This window comes from Paramormyrops kingsleyae, chromosome 24, assembly GCF_048594095.1.
Source record: "Paramormyrops kingsleyae isolate MSU_618 chromosome 24, PKINGS_0.4, whole genome shotgun sequence".
NCBI classification, from domain to species: Eukaryota; Metazoa; Chordata; class Actinopteri; order Osteoglossiformes; family Mormyridae; genus Paramormyrops; species Paramormyrops kingsleyae.
This window is the reverse complement of record NC_132820.1, coordinates 10,417,293-10,429,786: the sequence shown is the minus strand read 5'-3', so window position 1 is coordinate 10,429,786 and position 12,494 is coordinate 10,417,293. Positions and strand designations below refer to the sequence as shown.

Genomic DNA, 12,494 nt, shown 5'->3' with positions numbered 1-12,494 from the left:
ATTTGAATACCAAGGTAAATAAGTAGATGGATGATTCATACAACATAGCAACATGCAGTTTACAACATATTCTGGAAACAGAGCAAGTAATGTTATAGATTTATGGTCTGCCGTCTGGTGTTTTGTAATTTTATCTTATTCCAGGTGTCCAGATGTTATTAAGGGATTTCAAATGGAACACTGAGGATTCTTTCTTTTCATAACCTAGGAAATGTAGGTCATTTTATATCCAGTCGAATGACCACTAAGATCTTTTCCCCCAATCTGCTAACAAAAGAAGATACGAATAATAACTTAGTTTAAAATAATATAATCCAGTGACCTGGCAAACCTTATCAACTGAATCCAGTCAGCATCTATAGATTTTGACTGCTGCTTCCATTTTGTCAGATTACTTGCTGATAAAAAGTGTGCCTGGACTCATAAGAAGCGGGTGAAATAAGAGATGCAGTATTTGCGGGGATGTGTAGTTCCGGGTCATGGGTGAAGCCTGAGCTTTTCACAGGAGTCCCAGAGCAGGAGCTCTGAGTGACTCCGACAAGAACAGCTGTACCTCACACATTTGTTCGGGGTGTGTACAGACACACATGGCTGGTCAGCACAGCAGCAGTGAAGGGTAAACGGAGTTCTAAGTACAGTGTCCATTGGGGGCTCGAAGCAGAGCACAGACACACAGAGTCACCGTCCTGATGGGGACTGTCGATTTTCCTGATCTTTGGGCAGCTTAGCTGAGTTACCCTCCTAGTGAGGACCATCATCATGTCCGGTCTTGCTCATTGACTTGACTGGTCTAAGGCATTTTGGCAGAGTCTCCTTCCTGAGGTGGGCCGTTGATTGACTTGTCTGGTTTAGGGCAACTGGGCAGTCTCCCTCTTGAAGGGGATCGCTCATTGACTTGACCGTTCTAGGGCATTTGGGCAGAGTCTCCTTCCTGATGGGGATCGCTCATTGACTTGACCGTTCTAGGGCATTTGGGCAGAGACTCATTCCTGATGGGGATCGCTCATTGACTTGACCATTCTAGGGCATTTGGGCAGAGTCTCCTTCCTGATGGGGATCGCTCATTGACTTGACCGTTCTAGGGCATTTGGGCAGTCTCTCCTTCCTGATGGGGATCGCTCATTGACTTGACCGTTCTAGGGCATTTGGGCAGAGTCTCCTTCCTGATGGGGATCGCTCATTGACTTGACCGTTCTAGGGCATTTGGGCAGAGTCTCCTTCCTGATTGGGATTGGTCATTGACTTTTCTGTTTTAGGGCAACCAGACAGAGTCTCCTTCCTGATGGGGATCGCTCATTGACTTGACCGTTCTAAGGCATTTGGGCAGAGTCTCCCTCCTGATAGGGACCACTCATTGACTTGTGCACATCCAGGCAGGTGGGCAGAGGTGTCATAGTGAACATTAACTGAGCCAGACAGCAGTCAAATTGCAGACACACTCTGGCCGGCTGCTGCAGCACCTGCACCGAATGCTAAATGGATTGCTGCGTGTTCAGATATACGTGCCTCTTCCCCGAGATCATCACCAAGCCCAGACCACGATGACAGCCTGGCCATCTACATAAACCATCTGCACTCTTCATCATCAGCCACACGCACAGAAACAAAAGGACATAACTTACAGCATCAGCTTGTGATATTAATAATGTGTATTGATTGCAGGTGTCGTATTAAAGCTCCAAATATGAGTGAAATATCACTAGACGATTCCTTTTAGGGACAGCGCTAAACCTTTTCTGACCTCCCATGATAAATCGTTACACAAAGCAATAAATGTGGTCATTTTTTTTCTTCCAGTTTTACTCCCAGGACATTTTTTTTTCATTTTTTTCAAAATATCTAAATAAATGAATAAATAAATAATTGTTCCCTGTGCCAAAATATTAACCTCCTTGTCTGTCATTCTCAGGCACATTGATCCAGCTTTGCTTTGCAGTGGGTTACTGTGTTTAGCACAACGATGATATAAATCTTCCTCATTCTGGTTAATACTAAGGCTTTTCAGTCATAAGTCATCTTGGGAGCACGCAATAGGTACATGTCAAACAGAGATTCCTCCAAATTAAAACATTCATCAGGAGCATAAGCAAGCAGACTGAAAGTGGTGATTCTGCGTCACGTATAGACCACCAGGGTGGGGGGGGGGAGGGCGTTGTAGACAGAAGGTCAACGAGGTGGACAGAGCGCCTATCCAAGCCCATGTCCGTCGCCAGACTCCTAAGAGGATTTCACAGGACAGACAATCCATTAGCGTTTGGAAGTAGCGATGGACGGAGGGGCGGAGCTACGTCGTAGCACAGTATCAGAAAGAGTGATGGCACACCAGGCGGAGGTTGTGCGCCTCCACAACTGCCCATCGCAAAGATGGCAGAGTGCCCCCCACTTCATCTCTGCCTGCCAAGGAACGAGGGCAGACATCTCAGTTAAACCCAGCTAAAGCCCCATTGTCTCAATACATCAGCATACGTTCATACAGCCAGAGGCGGACATTGCAGGTCCAGAAAGTAAAAATCCAGACCAGGATTTTGGTTCAACCAATCAGTTGAGGACTCTGTGACTGTGACTCTTTATACTCAACTGGTTGGTTGAAACAAAATCCCTGTTTGGATTTTTACTTTCTGGACCTAAAATGTCCACCTCTGCATACACCCTTTTATCTATAATGAACAAGATCCATATGACTAATGCAACCGATTTCATGTTCAAACTACTAATGTCAATAAAAAGGTAGAATTTTGTTAATCAGCATATCATCGTTATTGCTTGCTTGGGAGATACTCTGATCAAGGCCGATATAGTTTGGGAATCAGTACATTTTCAATGTATGAAACACTAAATCAAGTCCAGGAAGTAGATCACTGAGGGTGTGGTCTTGTGACCTGAAGTTTCCTGGGTCGAGCATTTGTGGAGATGCTCGTTTGGTCCAGGAGGCAAATTCTTTTGAATATCCATCAAAGAAGCCACAACGCAGTAATTTATTCGATAACTGCATTTTTTTTCATGTGTTCATTGTTTTCAGTGCAAAACAGTAAAAAGGTGAGTTTTTAATGTACAAGCTGACCAAGAATCTTATTGGAGGTATCTTGAGTGACCGGTCCTCCTAAGACTGACCTGCACTCTGTAAAGGATGCTGACCACCTGATTCTGCTCCCTCCCTTTGCCAGGATTACACCATCACCATGTATTTCCAGCAAAGCTGGCGGGACAAGCGGCTGGCATATGCCGAACTTGCGCTCAACCTCACGCTAGACAACCGCGTGGCTGACCAACTCTGGCTCCCGGACACCTACTTTCTCAACGACAAGAAGTCCTTCCTGCACGGGGTGACAGTGAAGAACCGCATGATCCGGCTGCATCCTGACGGCACGGTCCTCTACGGACTCAGGTGGGCCTCCTTCAGTTCCTCGCTGACGCTTCATATGGCTCGCCGACTTTATGACACTGGGAGGAAAATTGTGGAAAACAAATTTGCAGTAAAAAAAACACAAACAACAATGTCTTGTCAATAAGGTCCTTAAAAACTTCTCATAAAACCTTCTCCCCTCATGGTAATATATCAGGAAACTGTAAGTTCCATGATTCCAGTTGTCCAGTATCAAATGCTGAGACTGATTTGATTTCATTTGTGTTCATCCTCTACCGGGATCTTATTTTCTTGTCTTAAACACTTAAATCATGGGCCAGGCCCATGCGACACATGAACATAGCTAAAATCCCTTGGATTTAAAGTTATGGTGCAGTTAAGAGACAGGAACACCTTTCACAGTGATCGCAAGCTTCACAATTACAGATAAAAACAAATCCAGCGACATCCCTGGGAAGAAGCCAAGTTCCTTGGACATCTGTTGATAATGACTGCATGAGCTGTGATGGGAGGCAGGCATTAATATTGTGAACTTGACATATTGAACATACGCCATATCTTTGCCATTTTGAGCATCGTGCAGAAAATCAGCTTTCTCTCTAGCGATGCTTGCGTGGGCAGCTAGACCTAATTTATGGACCCTCTTGCAGATACAAGGCAGCGTGTAGCTATTGACATTTTCCAGAAGCTGCCAGACTCCGCTTCTTCCTTCTTGCGCGTGTCGCACCGATGTTTATCTTTTCCCTTAATTAAAGGCAAAGTTATGGTGTACAGTATATTATTACTGCAGCTTTAACGTATAGAGGGATTCTCGACCCCGGCTGAATACACGAGGTGGATGCCATATGGCACTGGACTTCGTCCAAGCTGCGGGGTCGAGACTGATGACAGTCCAGCCGTGAAGATCTAATTAAATCGACAAGGCTTTATAGACGTAATGCTAAGCTGCACCTCCTGCGAGGCGGAGGTGCTGGAGATCAGGTCTCGGCCCCATGTTGGAGGAGAGGGTCTGCAAGGACAGCTACCCTCCAGGGTGTCAGATAGGCGGTCACGGGGAGGAGAGACAGCAAGCACTGGGATAGCAAAGAGGCATGCAGTCATAAACAGCTTTGAGGATGATAAGTCCCTGGTGGAACATCCATAAACTTCATTAAGTGTTCTGCAGAGATGGAGCACCACAGAATCTCCAAATGGCTTCTGTTCATAGTGGCCTTACAGATGATGGTATCTTTTCGTAATTATTTGCTTTGAAACAAGGCCTGGGGTGGAAAAAAAAAAGAAAAGAGAAATGGGTCCAGAGGGAGGCCTATATAAAAATGTATTTAACTGGCTTTGTTTTCCTGTTACACCAAATGATGCTGTACCGCTTTCCATAAGCGCTGCAGAACAGAATTCTGTAGCAGTGTATTAATGAACATTTCCCCAGTGGTCTGTGCGGGTCAGCGGCGTGCAACTCTCGAAGCCAGAGGTTTACATTCACATTTGCATTTATTTGTTTATTTGGCTATTTATTTGTTTGTCAGGCACTTTTGTCCGATGTGACGTACGAGGCAGACAATACATCACAGCTATCAAGAAGCCAACGTAGCTGCACTTGTTGCTGGGCGTGGACTTCCAATGAGTGACCAGAAACAAGTGCAAGGTGGTCTTGGAGCCGGGCTTATTGGATGCTGATGAAGTAGCCAAAAAAAACTAATGGTTTGAGTTTCCCCCCCCCCCCCCCCAGTAATCAGGCTACCAGGCAACAGAACCACTGAGATCCTTCCGGAATTTGTCCAGAAAGACCACAAGGCAAAAATTCCCCACTGATGTTCAAGCTGTTCCCTGTGAAAGAAAAAAAAAATCACTGCATTTGTATCACTATTGAAAGTCTTTTTCTTTAATATGAGTAATCGCACCGGCGATCTGGCTGTGCTGTGATGGCTCCGGTGAAGAACAGCCACGTTCGAGCACACTGAAGACAAGGTGCTGTGCTGGGAGTTCCTTCTAAAGCTAGAGGCTGTTGCCCAGTGGTAATGAAATCACAGATCGACGGCAAACAGATCTGTGGAACTAGCCCGAGAGCCTGCCGATGTCCGGTAAATGGTGCACCCTCCTGCTCGGGCTTCCGTGTGCCGGTGAAAAGACACCAAAATGCTGTACACGAGGAACAAAATGGTTGCTAGGGAAAGGCCTGCACCCCGCTAAGGCTTCTGCTTTTGTCGGGCTCCTGTTTGCTTAGTTATCATACGATTTGTGCCACGGAGGGTGAGAAAAAAAGGATAATCATTTCTTAATAAACACACCGTTTCGAGTGCGAGTATATTTTTCTCGTGACCCGCTCGTTTTGAAGTTTCCATAGCAGCGGCCGTGCATGGCCGCGTAGCCGCAGAACGCGACGCTCTGAGATAATGGGCTGCAAACTCAAGTGGCTCGATGTTTAGAGGGTGCACGGCTGCAACAGGAAGTGCGAAAGACTGAAAAGGGAGTGGGGTGGCGGGAGGGGGGGATACTTACGATAAAGAAAAAGAAATACAAATATGCTGGTCTAAAGCATCTATTTATGTGGAGAGCTAAGGGCACGGATGCTAAGGCTAAGGCCCACATTTGGTGATCGCAAAACGTTTGCATGCCCAAAATATCAACATTAACCAAGCCGTTTTTCCACTGAACAGAGCCCAGGGCATCGTACTTAATGTGGACTTTGTGATATTATGATGCGAACGGGGGGCAAATTAGCGAAAGACGAATTAGCCTGTGCTACTCCGATGCAGCATCTGGGCGGCTTCCACGTCCCATCACGTCCTCTCAGCTCACGCAAATCAAGAGTACCGCATTTTGTGGACAAAATCACCACATGGCTTATTTTCCTGAAGGTCGCAGGACCAGGGTTATTATCGTTAACGAAACTGGAAACTAAATCTATAAGAAAACATTATTTATGAACAGAAATAAAATAGGACATGAAAATAAAACTAAATGAAAACTCTAAATATTGCTTCCAAAACTAACGGAAATAAAATTTCAAATACTTTGTGTTATTTTTAAAAACGATTTTGTAATGATTTGTTCATTTTTCCTCCTTGATGGAAATCGTTCAAGTAAACGTAATCCTGCATATTGTCTTTAGATGGCCATTTATAATACCCAGAACAGTGTTCTGCCCATTTTGAGTACATAACGTACACTTCATGTGAGTATTCATGCTGGATTTTCTAAAGATACATAAAATATCTCTACAACTTTCAGTCTATCCCTAGAAATAAATCTACTTCAACTGAAACTAAAATATATAAAAACTAAAACGAAATATTCCTTTAAACTATTAAAGGAACAAAACATTTCAAATGAAAATTGAAAACAAAAATAAAAAGTAAATTAATCAAAACTATAACACTGCACAGGACTGATGGTTCTGTGGCATGCATGGTTAGCTTAGCTGTTAGCCAGGTGCATTTCAGACAGATTTTATATAACTTCAGAGAAGGCAGACTAATGCTCTTACAGAACGCTTGTTATGCAGGCTATTGACGACACTGATATATTTTTTTAACTAATTAAACGGTAAAGTCTATCATGTCCACTTTTCCTCGTAGGACAGGGATCAAAGGTTTGTGATAAAAAATGACACATCACAGGTTGAGACATGACAGCAGTCAAGCGGTAAGCACACAGTCTGTCTCACACAAATACATTCCTGTTTTAGGGCAATTGTGTTTGTACTCCGGGAAGAGAACTGTGGGTACCCAAAGAAAACTGGAAAACATGGCAAGAACGTGCAAAATCTCGGGCTCCAGACAGACAAGGTGCTAGCGATACCTGCTGATCCACAAAGGCAGACTTCAATCGTCGATCAGACACGTAAACATCGCATTATGCCATTCCCGGTCCCATATGCTCCTTCAAGGTGTGAAGAGACCAAGGAGAATCATTCAAAAATGGTGTCTTTGCATGGTTAACGCTTCAACGTGGCAATGAACTAGCCAAAAACAAGTATCTTGTGTCACTACACAGAGCCACAGAATCTTGACCAATCACCACGTGGGGTCACAATATCCAGACCAATTGCTACACGGGGCCCTCGCTTGGCCCATCGGAGCTCCACAAGCCGGTGGCCGAATTCCTCGAGCTTAGGTCACCCCTTGTGGTTTGCAGTGCGAAAAAGGGAACTGGTTGGCAGGGGTGTGAACAGGAAGAGAGCGAGCGTCACCAGCTGTACTAAACATCGTAAGAAGAAGGGATCAGTAAAACGATGAGTATCCCATTCACTTTGCCTGGCGAGGGATGTCAACCGGGAGAAATTGGCCCCATAGTGATTAACCTAGCCAATTAACCTGAGAAGGGTAATACGAGAGCACGGAATAAGGAAGCACGTTAACAGACATGCTAATACGACGTTTGGTTTCCGTGTTCGTCTGCACGGGCTTCTTACCAGGACATTCCCACTCAGTTGAGGTGTTGATATGAACAGCATGAACATAGAAGTAATTACTAAATGTGCTGCCCTAGTAGGTAGCCTGAAAATGACTCCTTCCCCCAAAACACATCATAGTGTAGGTGAGGAGCGCTCTCCAGTCCACAACGTGGAGCACAGTATCACTTACAGAGCGCAGCCGAACCTTCCAGAACTTGCTGGGATTTAACATTACTAATGTAATTACCAACATCACTGGGGAGTCTATCACTTCAGGATGAACCATTCGTGTTCAGCTGTGCTTTCTTTAACACCTTAATTTCACACCGGGGTAGAGACTGTAAATGATACGTCACCTCTGAAGTTTAGCATAACTTACAGTACCAAACCCGCAGCCCGACATGACTGAGGGTGATAATCACTCACACTGTTGATAAGGCCTATTTAGAGTAAGCGGTTATTTTTAATGGGAGGACCTGTAACCTTGCATACATCCGTCTTCTGTCCAAGGTCCTGGTCATGAAGGATGGGGGACTGTAAGCTGTCCTAAGCAGCACAGGACCAGGGCACAGCTGAAACAGGACACCAGTCCATCACAGGATACATGTGCATGCTCCTGGCTGGGCTCCAGACCCCCCCCAACAGGACAAGATGTTTCAGAAAATGCATGAATGGATGTTTTTGGACTGCGGGAGAAAACCAGAGCCAGTGAGCCGCCAGTTTAAAATCTGAAGTTGGTGTAAAAAGTTGCAGTGAAGGTCCAGTAATCGTGTTACAGTTAAATGAAAAAGCAAATGATTCGTGTTATTATGTGATGCTGATAATGCTGAGTTATGAGAGTACTGAGGAAACGTATTAACTCTAGTAAGTGAGCATCAATAATCATTTTGTGTCTGGAAGATCTTTTTTTAAATGCCATTTGTCTCTGGTTATATAAAACTGTTACATATTAAACCGTAAGGAAAGTGATCATTAATACACTTTTTCTGATTCATCATCACTGAAAATGCTGACTTCTTGATTACTTAATTATTTGTATCTTCCTAGCTCTTGGTACTGGGTGCAGAATGTCTAGTGTATCTATATCTGTAAATACGCCTATTTTTAAATGCACTCACTGTTTTCCCTAAAATGGCGCTTTTCCACTGGCATTCAGGAACCAAGACCCGACCCGAGCCTAGTTACAGCACGGTTCCAGCTCGCTTTGGAACCATGCTCAATAAAGCCGTAGGGCCATGTCAGTGAGGGTACGGCTCGGGTACGGCTCGCATTATTTACGATAGAAAACCTCCGGTTCCCCAGTACAGCGTGTTAAAGACCTTGCCGGGTTTGGAAAGCACCAGTGACCAAAGGGATATTTATTTACTGTTCACACGGTGGACATCATGATTTACTATGTGGAAATATCCGCTAGTATGTCTGCGAGAATCACTACGTAATGTTAGCATGAAACACTTGCGGAATTAGCATTCGCTTGTGTAAATTTACAATACGAATCAATTCCGTTCAGCTGTTCTATAGACTTTTTTAGTAGGAGGTTGGAAATTTCCAAGTTTGGGAATGCATCAATACATCATAATGTGTGATTCTACTAATAATAATATACAGAATATGCCCCTTTTTCCTTCAGATAATCCATGCATACGAGGCAGAACAGCAGTGTCCCCATGCATTTTGACCAATCAGATGGTGGAGACGCAAGCAGCTCGGTTTGGTAACACTTTCGGCAGTGAGCTGGGCCCTGACAACACGGTTACGGCTTGGATAATTTACAGTGGAATACCGTCAGTTTGCGGTACAGCTCGTTTTGGTCGCACTTTCGGCAGTGAGCTGGGCCCTGACAACACGGTTACGGCTTGGATAATTTACAGTGGAATACCGTCAGTTTGCGGCACAGCTCGGTTTGGTCACGCTTTCGGCAGTGAGCTGGGCCCTGACAACACGGTTACGGCTTGGATAATTTACAGTGGAATACCGTCAGTTTGCGGTACAGCTCGGTTTGGTCGCGCTTTTGGCAGTGAGCTGGGCCCTGACAACACGGTTACGGCTTGGATAATTTACAGTGGAATACCGTCAGTTTGCGGTACAGCTCGGTTTGGTCGCGCTTTCGGCAGTGAGCTGGGCCCTGACAACACGGTTACGGCTTGGATAATTTACAGTGGAATACCGTCAGTTTGCGGTACAGCTCGGTTTGGTCGCGCTTTTGGCAGTGAGCTGGGCCCTGACAACACAGTTACGGCTTGGATAATTTACAGTGGAATACCGTCAGTTTGAGGTACAGCTCGGTTTGGTCGCGCTTTTGGCAGTGAGCTGGGCCCTGACAACACGGTTACGGCTTGGATAATTTACAGTGGAATACCGTCAGTTTGCGGTACAGCTCGGTTTGGTCGCGCTTTCGGCAGTGAGCTGGGCCCTGACAACACGGTTACGGCTTGGATAATTTACAGTGGAATACCGTCAGTTTGCGGTACAGCTCGGTTTGGTCGCGCTTTCGGCAGTGAGCTGGGCCCTGACAACACGGTTACGGCTTGGATAATTTACAGTGGAATACCGTCAGTTTGAGGTACAGCTCGGTTCTTCATGGCAGTGGAAAAGCACTATAAGTTACTTAGGCGAAATGTGAATTACACATGAATACCAAGTCTCTCCAGCTGCAGGACTCTGCTATGAGTCCGGTCCTCAAGTTCTGCCCCCCCCCCCCCCCCCAAGGATGAAATAGCCTTCTGTGTAAAAAGAGGAGTCAGAGGATTAAAGGGGATTAGTGAACCCTTGACGTGTGGGGGCCAACCCATTCAGTACCTCCTAAATTAAGGGTACATTGAAACTGCCCCAGTATTTTTCCAAGCAGACAGCATTCATCTACACTATATTCATGTTATTAGTTGTGCGGATGTTTACTTCTGCACTTAGAACAAACTATCAGGCATTTTTGTGTTTTTTCAAGTGTCTTTTAATCCAGATTTTTCCTATTAAACTGTCTGCAGAAAGCAAACCTTGGTCGTGACTGACTCGGTAGCTAGGTAACACTTTACCTAAAGTAGTCGTGTATAATACCTTCATAATGCATTATGATGCATTCATAAAGTTATTATAAACATGGCTATAAGTATTGATAAAAAGACACAACACATTATAGCCAAGTTTATTGTGCACTATGAACTCTTTGTGAAGCTCTCATCTATAATGCCCTACAGATACCTTCATAATGTCGATCAATGCACCCTTAATTCTTATACTGGCCATTATAATGCATTATGAAGGTATTTAACTGTGCATTTTAGATGACAGCTTCATAGAGCATTCATAATGCGTAGTCAGCTTGGCTGTAGTGTGTTAAGCATTTTGGTAACGCTTTACATTAAGTGCACCTTCATAATGCATTCATTATGTATTCATAGAACATTCAGTGCACCTTCATAATGCATTCATAATGCATTTGTAGAACATTCATTAGCAGCATGCAAGTACACCTTAACATCCTAACATCTCTTAATAGCTTTAATTTACATTAATAACAAACATTTCATGATTATACAATTATAATGTTTGTTACTATTATATAATGTTTGTTATTAATGTATATTACAGCTGATAAGGGATGTTAGGATGTTATGGTATACATGCATGATGTTTATGAATGTTTTATGAATACTTAACGAATACATTATAAAGGTGTACTGAACATTTTATGAATGCAATATAAAAGCTTTATGAAGGTGCACTTAATGTAAAGCCTTACCAGCATTTTTATAAATAGCTATAGCCCTGTTTATAATGCTTTATGAATGTATCTATAATGTATACATCTTTAAGTAAAGTATCACCGGTAGCTAAAATACCTTCTGAAGGAAAGGATCTATGCCAAGAGTTAGAGCCCGAATGCTACCTGCAAGCTGATCACAGTCCTTTCCTTTGATAGTGAAATTGCCGAGCTTTGAGCTATTGCCAGGGCGCGTCACAGTCCATGATACACTTAATCGTCATGGCAGCAGAGAAACCGCGATATTGATCACCCCCGTCAGGATCCTGTCTCACCTGCCACCCTTCCCTCCCGGGTCTCTTTAACGTGAACGGTGACCCGGTACGTGACTGTGTCTCTGCCGGGAGACTCGGCAGGAGGAGAAATGTGTTCGCAGATCAGGCCCAGCTGCAGTTTGCCACACGGGGGCCGAGACGCCGTCCGTGAGGGGCCCGACAATCGTGGCGTGGAGAGAAATCTAGACCCGGGACTGAGCAGAGAGACAAAGGATCATCATGCTGTAAACCAGCTAGTGTACAAACCCCCCCCCCCCCCCAAGATAAAGGGGGGGGCTGTCTTTCGACGTGCTGTATTCATCACTCGCCTACCAAACAATTGCATTTTTTCATTCTTCCCTTTTCCAAAGCATGACAAGCGGACGCTGAGCATTACTCATTACCGGGCGTGCACGACGCAGTCAAGGCTAAGCTGCCGTTTCCCCAAAGGTTACCATGGTAACGGCCTCCCCCCACTCCCCCCACCCCGCCTCTGTTCTCCCTCTCAGGATAACCACGACGGCGGCCTGCATGATGGACTTGAGAAGATACCCCCTCGATGAGCAGAACTGCACCCTGGAGATTGAGAGCTGTAGGTAGAACCCGGCCCGGGCCCATTCACCAGGGAGGTGTCGCCGTCTCCCTGCCATTTCGCCAAACGTCCCAGCATCCATTTTAAAAAGCGCCGGGACGGCAAACTGGCGTGTGCAGAGCTGCCGTCAG

General features: G+C 45.0%; 1 protein-coding gene and 1 long non-coding RNA gene across 5 annotated transcripts in view; one reads left to right on the top strand and one right to left on the bottom strand.

The window, feature by feature from the left end:
• LOC111860898 (uncharacterized) overlaps window positions 1-12,494 on the bottom strand; it is a 33,370-nt gene that overhangs the window by 7,126 nt on the left and 13,750 nt on the right. For all 3 annotated transcript variants that reach the window (XR_011985170.1, XR_011985171.1, XR_011985172.1), the window contains exon 2: window positions 3,291-3,441. This is a non-coding gene — a long non-coding RNA (uncharacterized lncRNA). The remainder of the gene's footprint in view (window positions 1-3,290; window positions 3,442-12,494) is intronic.
• Window positions 1-12,494, top strand: part of gabrb4 (gamma-aminobutyric acid type A receptor subunit beta4) — a 50,937-nt gene that overhangs the window by 28,824 nt on the left and 9,619 nt on the right. For both annotated transcript variants that reach the window (XM_023845055.2, XM_023845054.2), the window contains exons 4-5: window positions 3,165-3,385; window positions 12,281-12,363. In XM_023845055.2, the coding sequence (XP_023700823.1) occupies window positions 3,165-3,385; window positions 12,281-12,363 (304 nt within the window). The remainder of the gene's footprint in view (window positions 1-3,164; window positions 3,386-12,280; window positions 12,364-12,494) is intronic.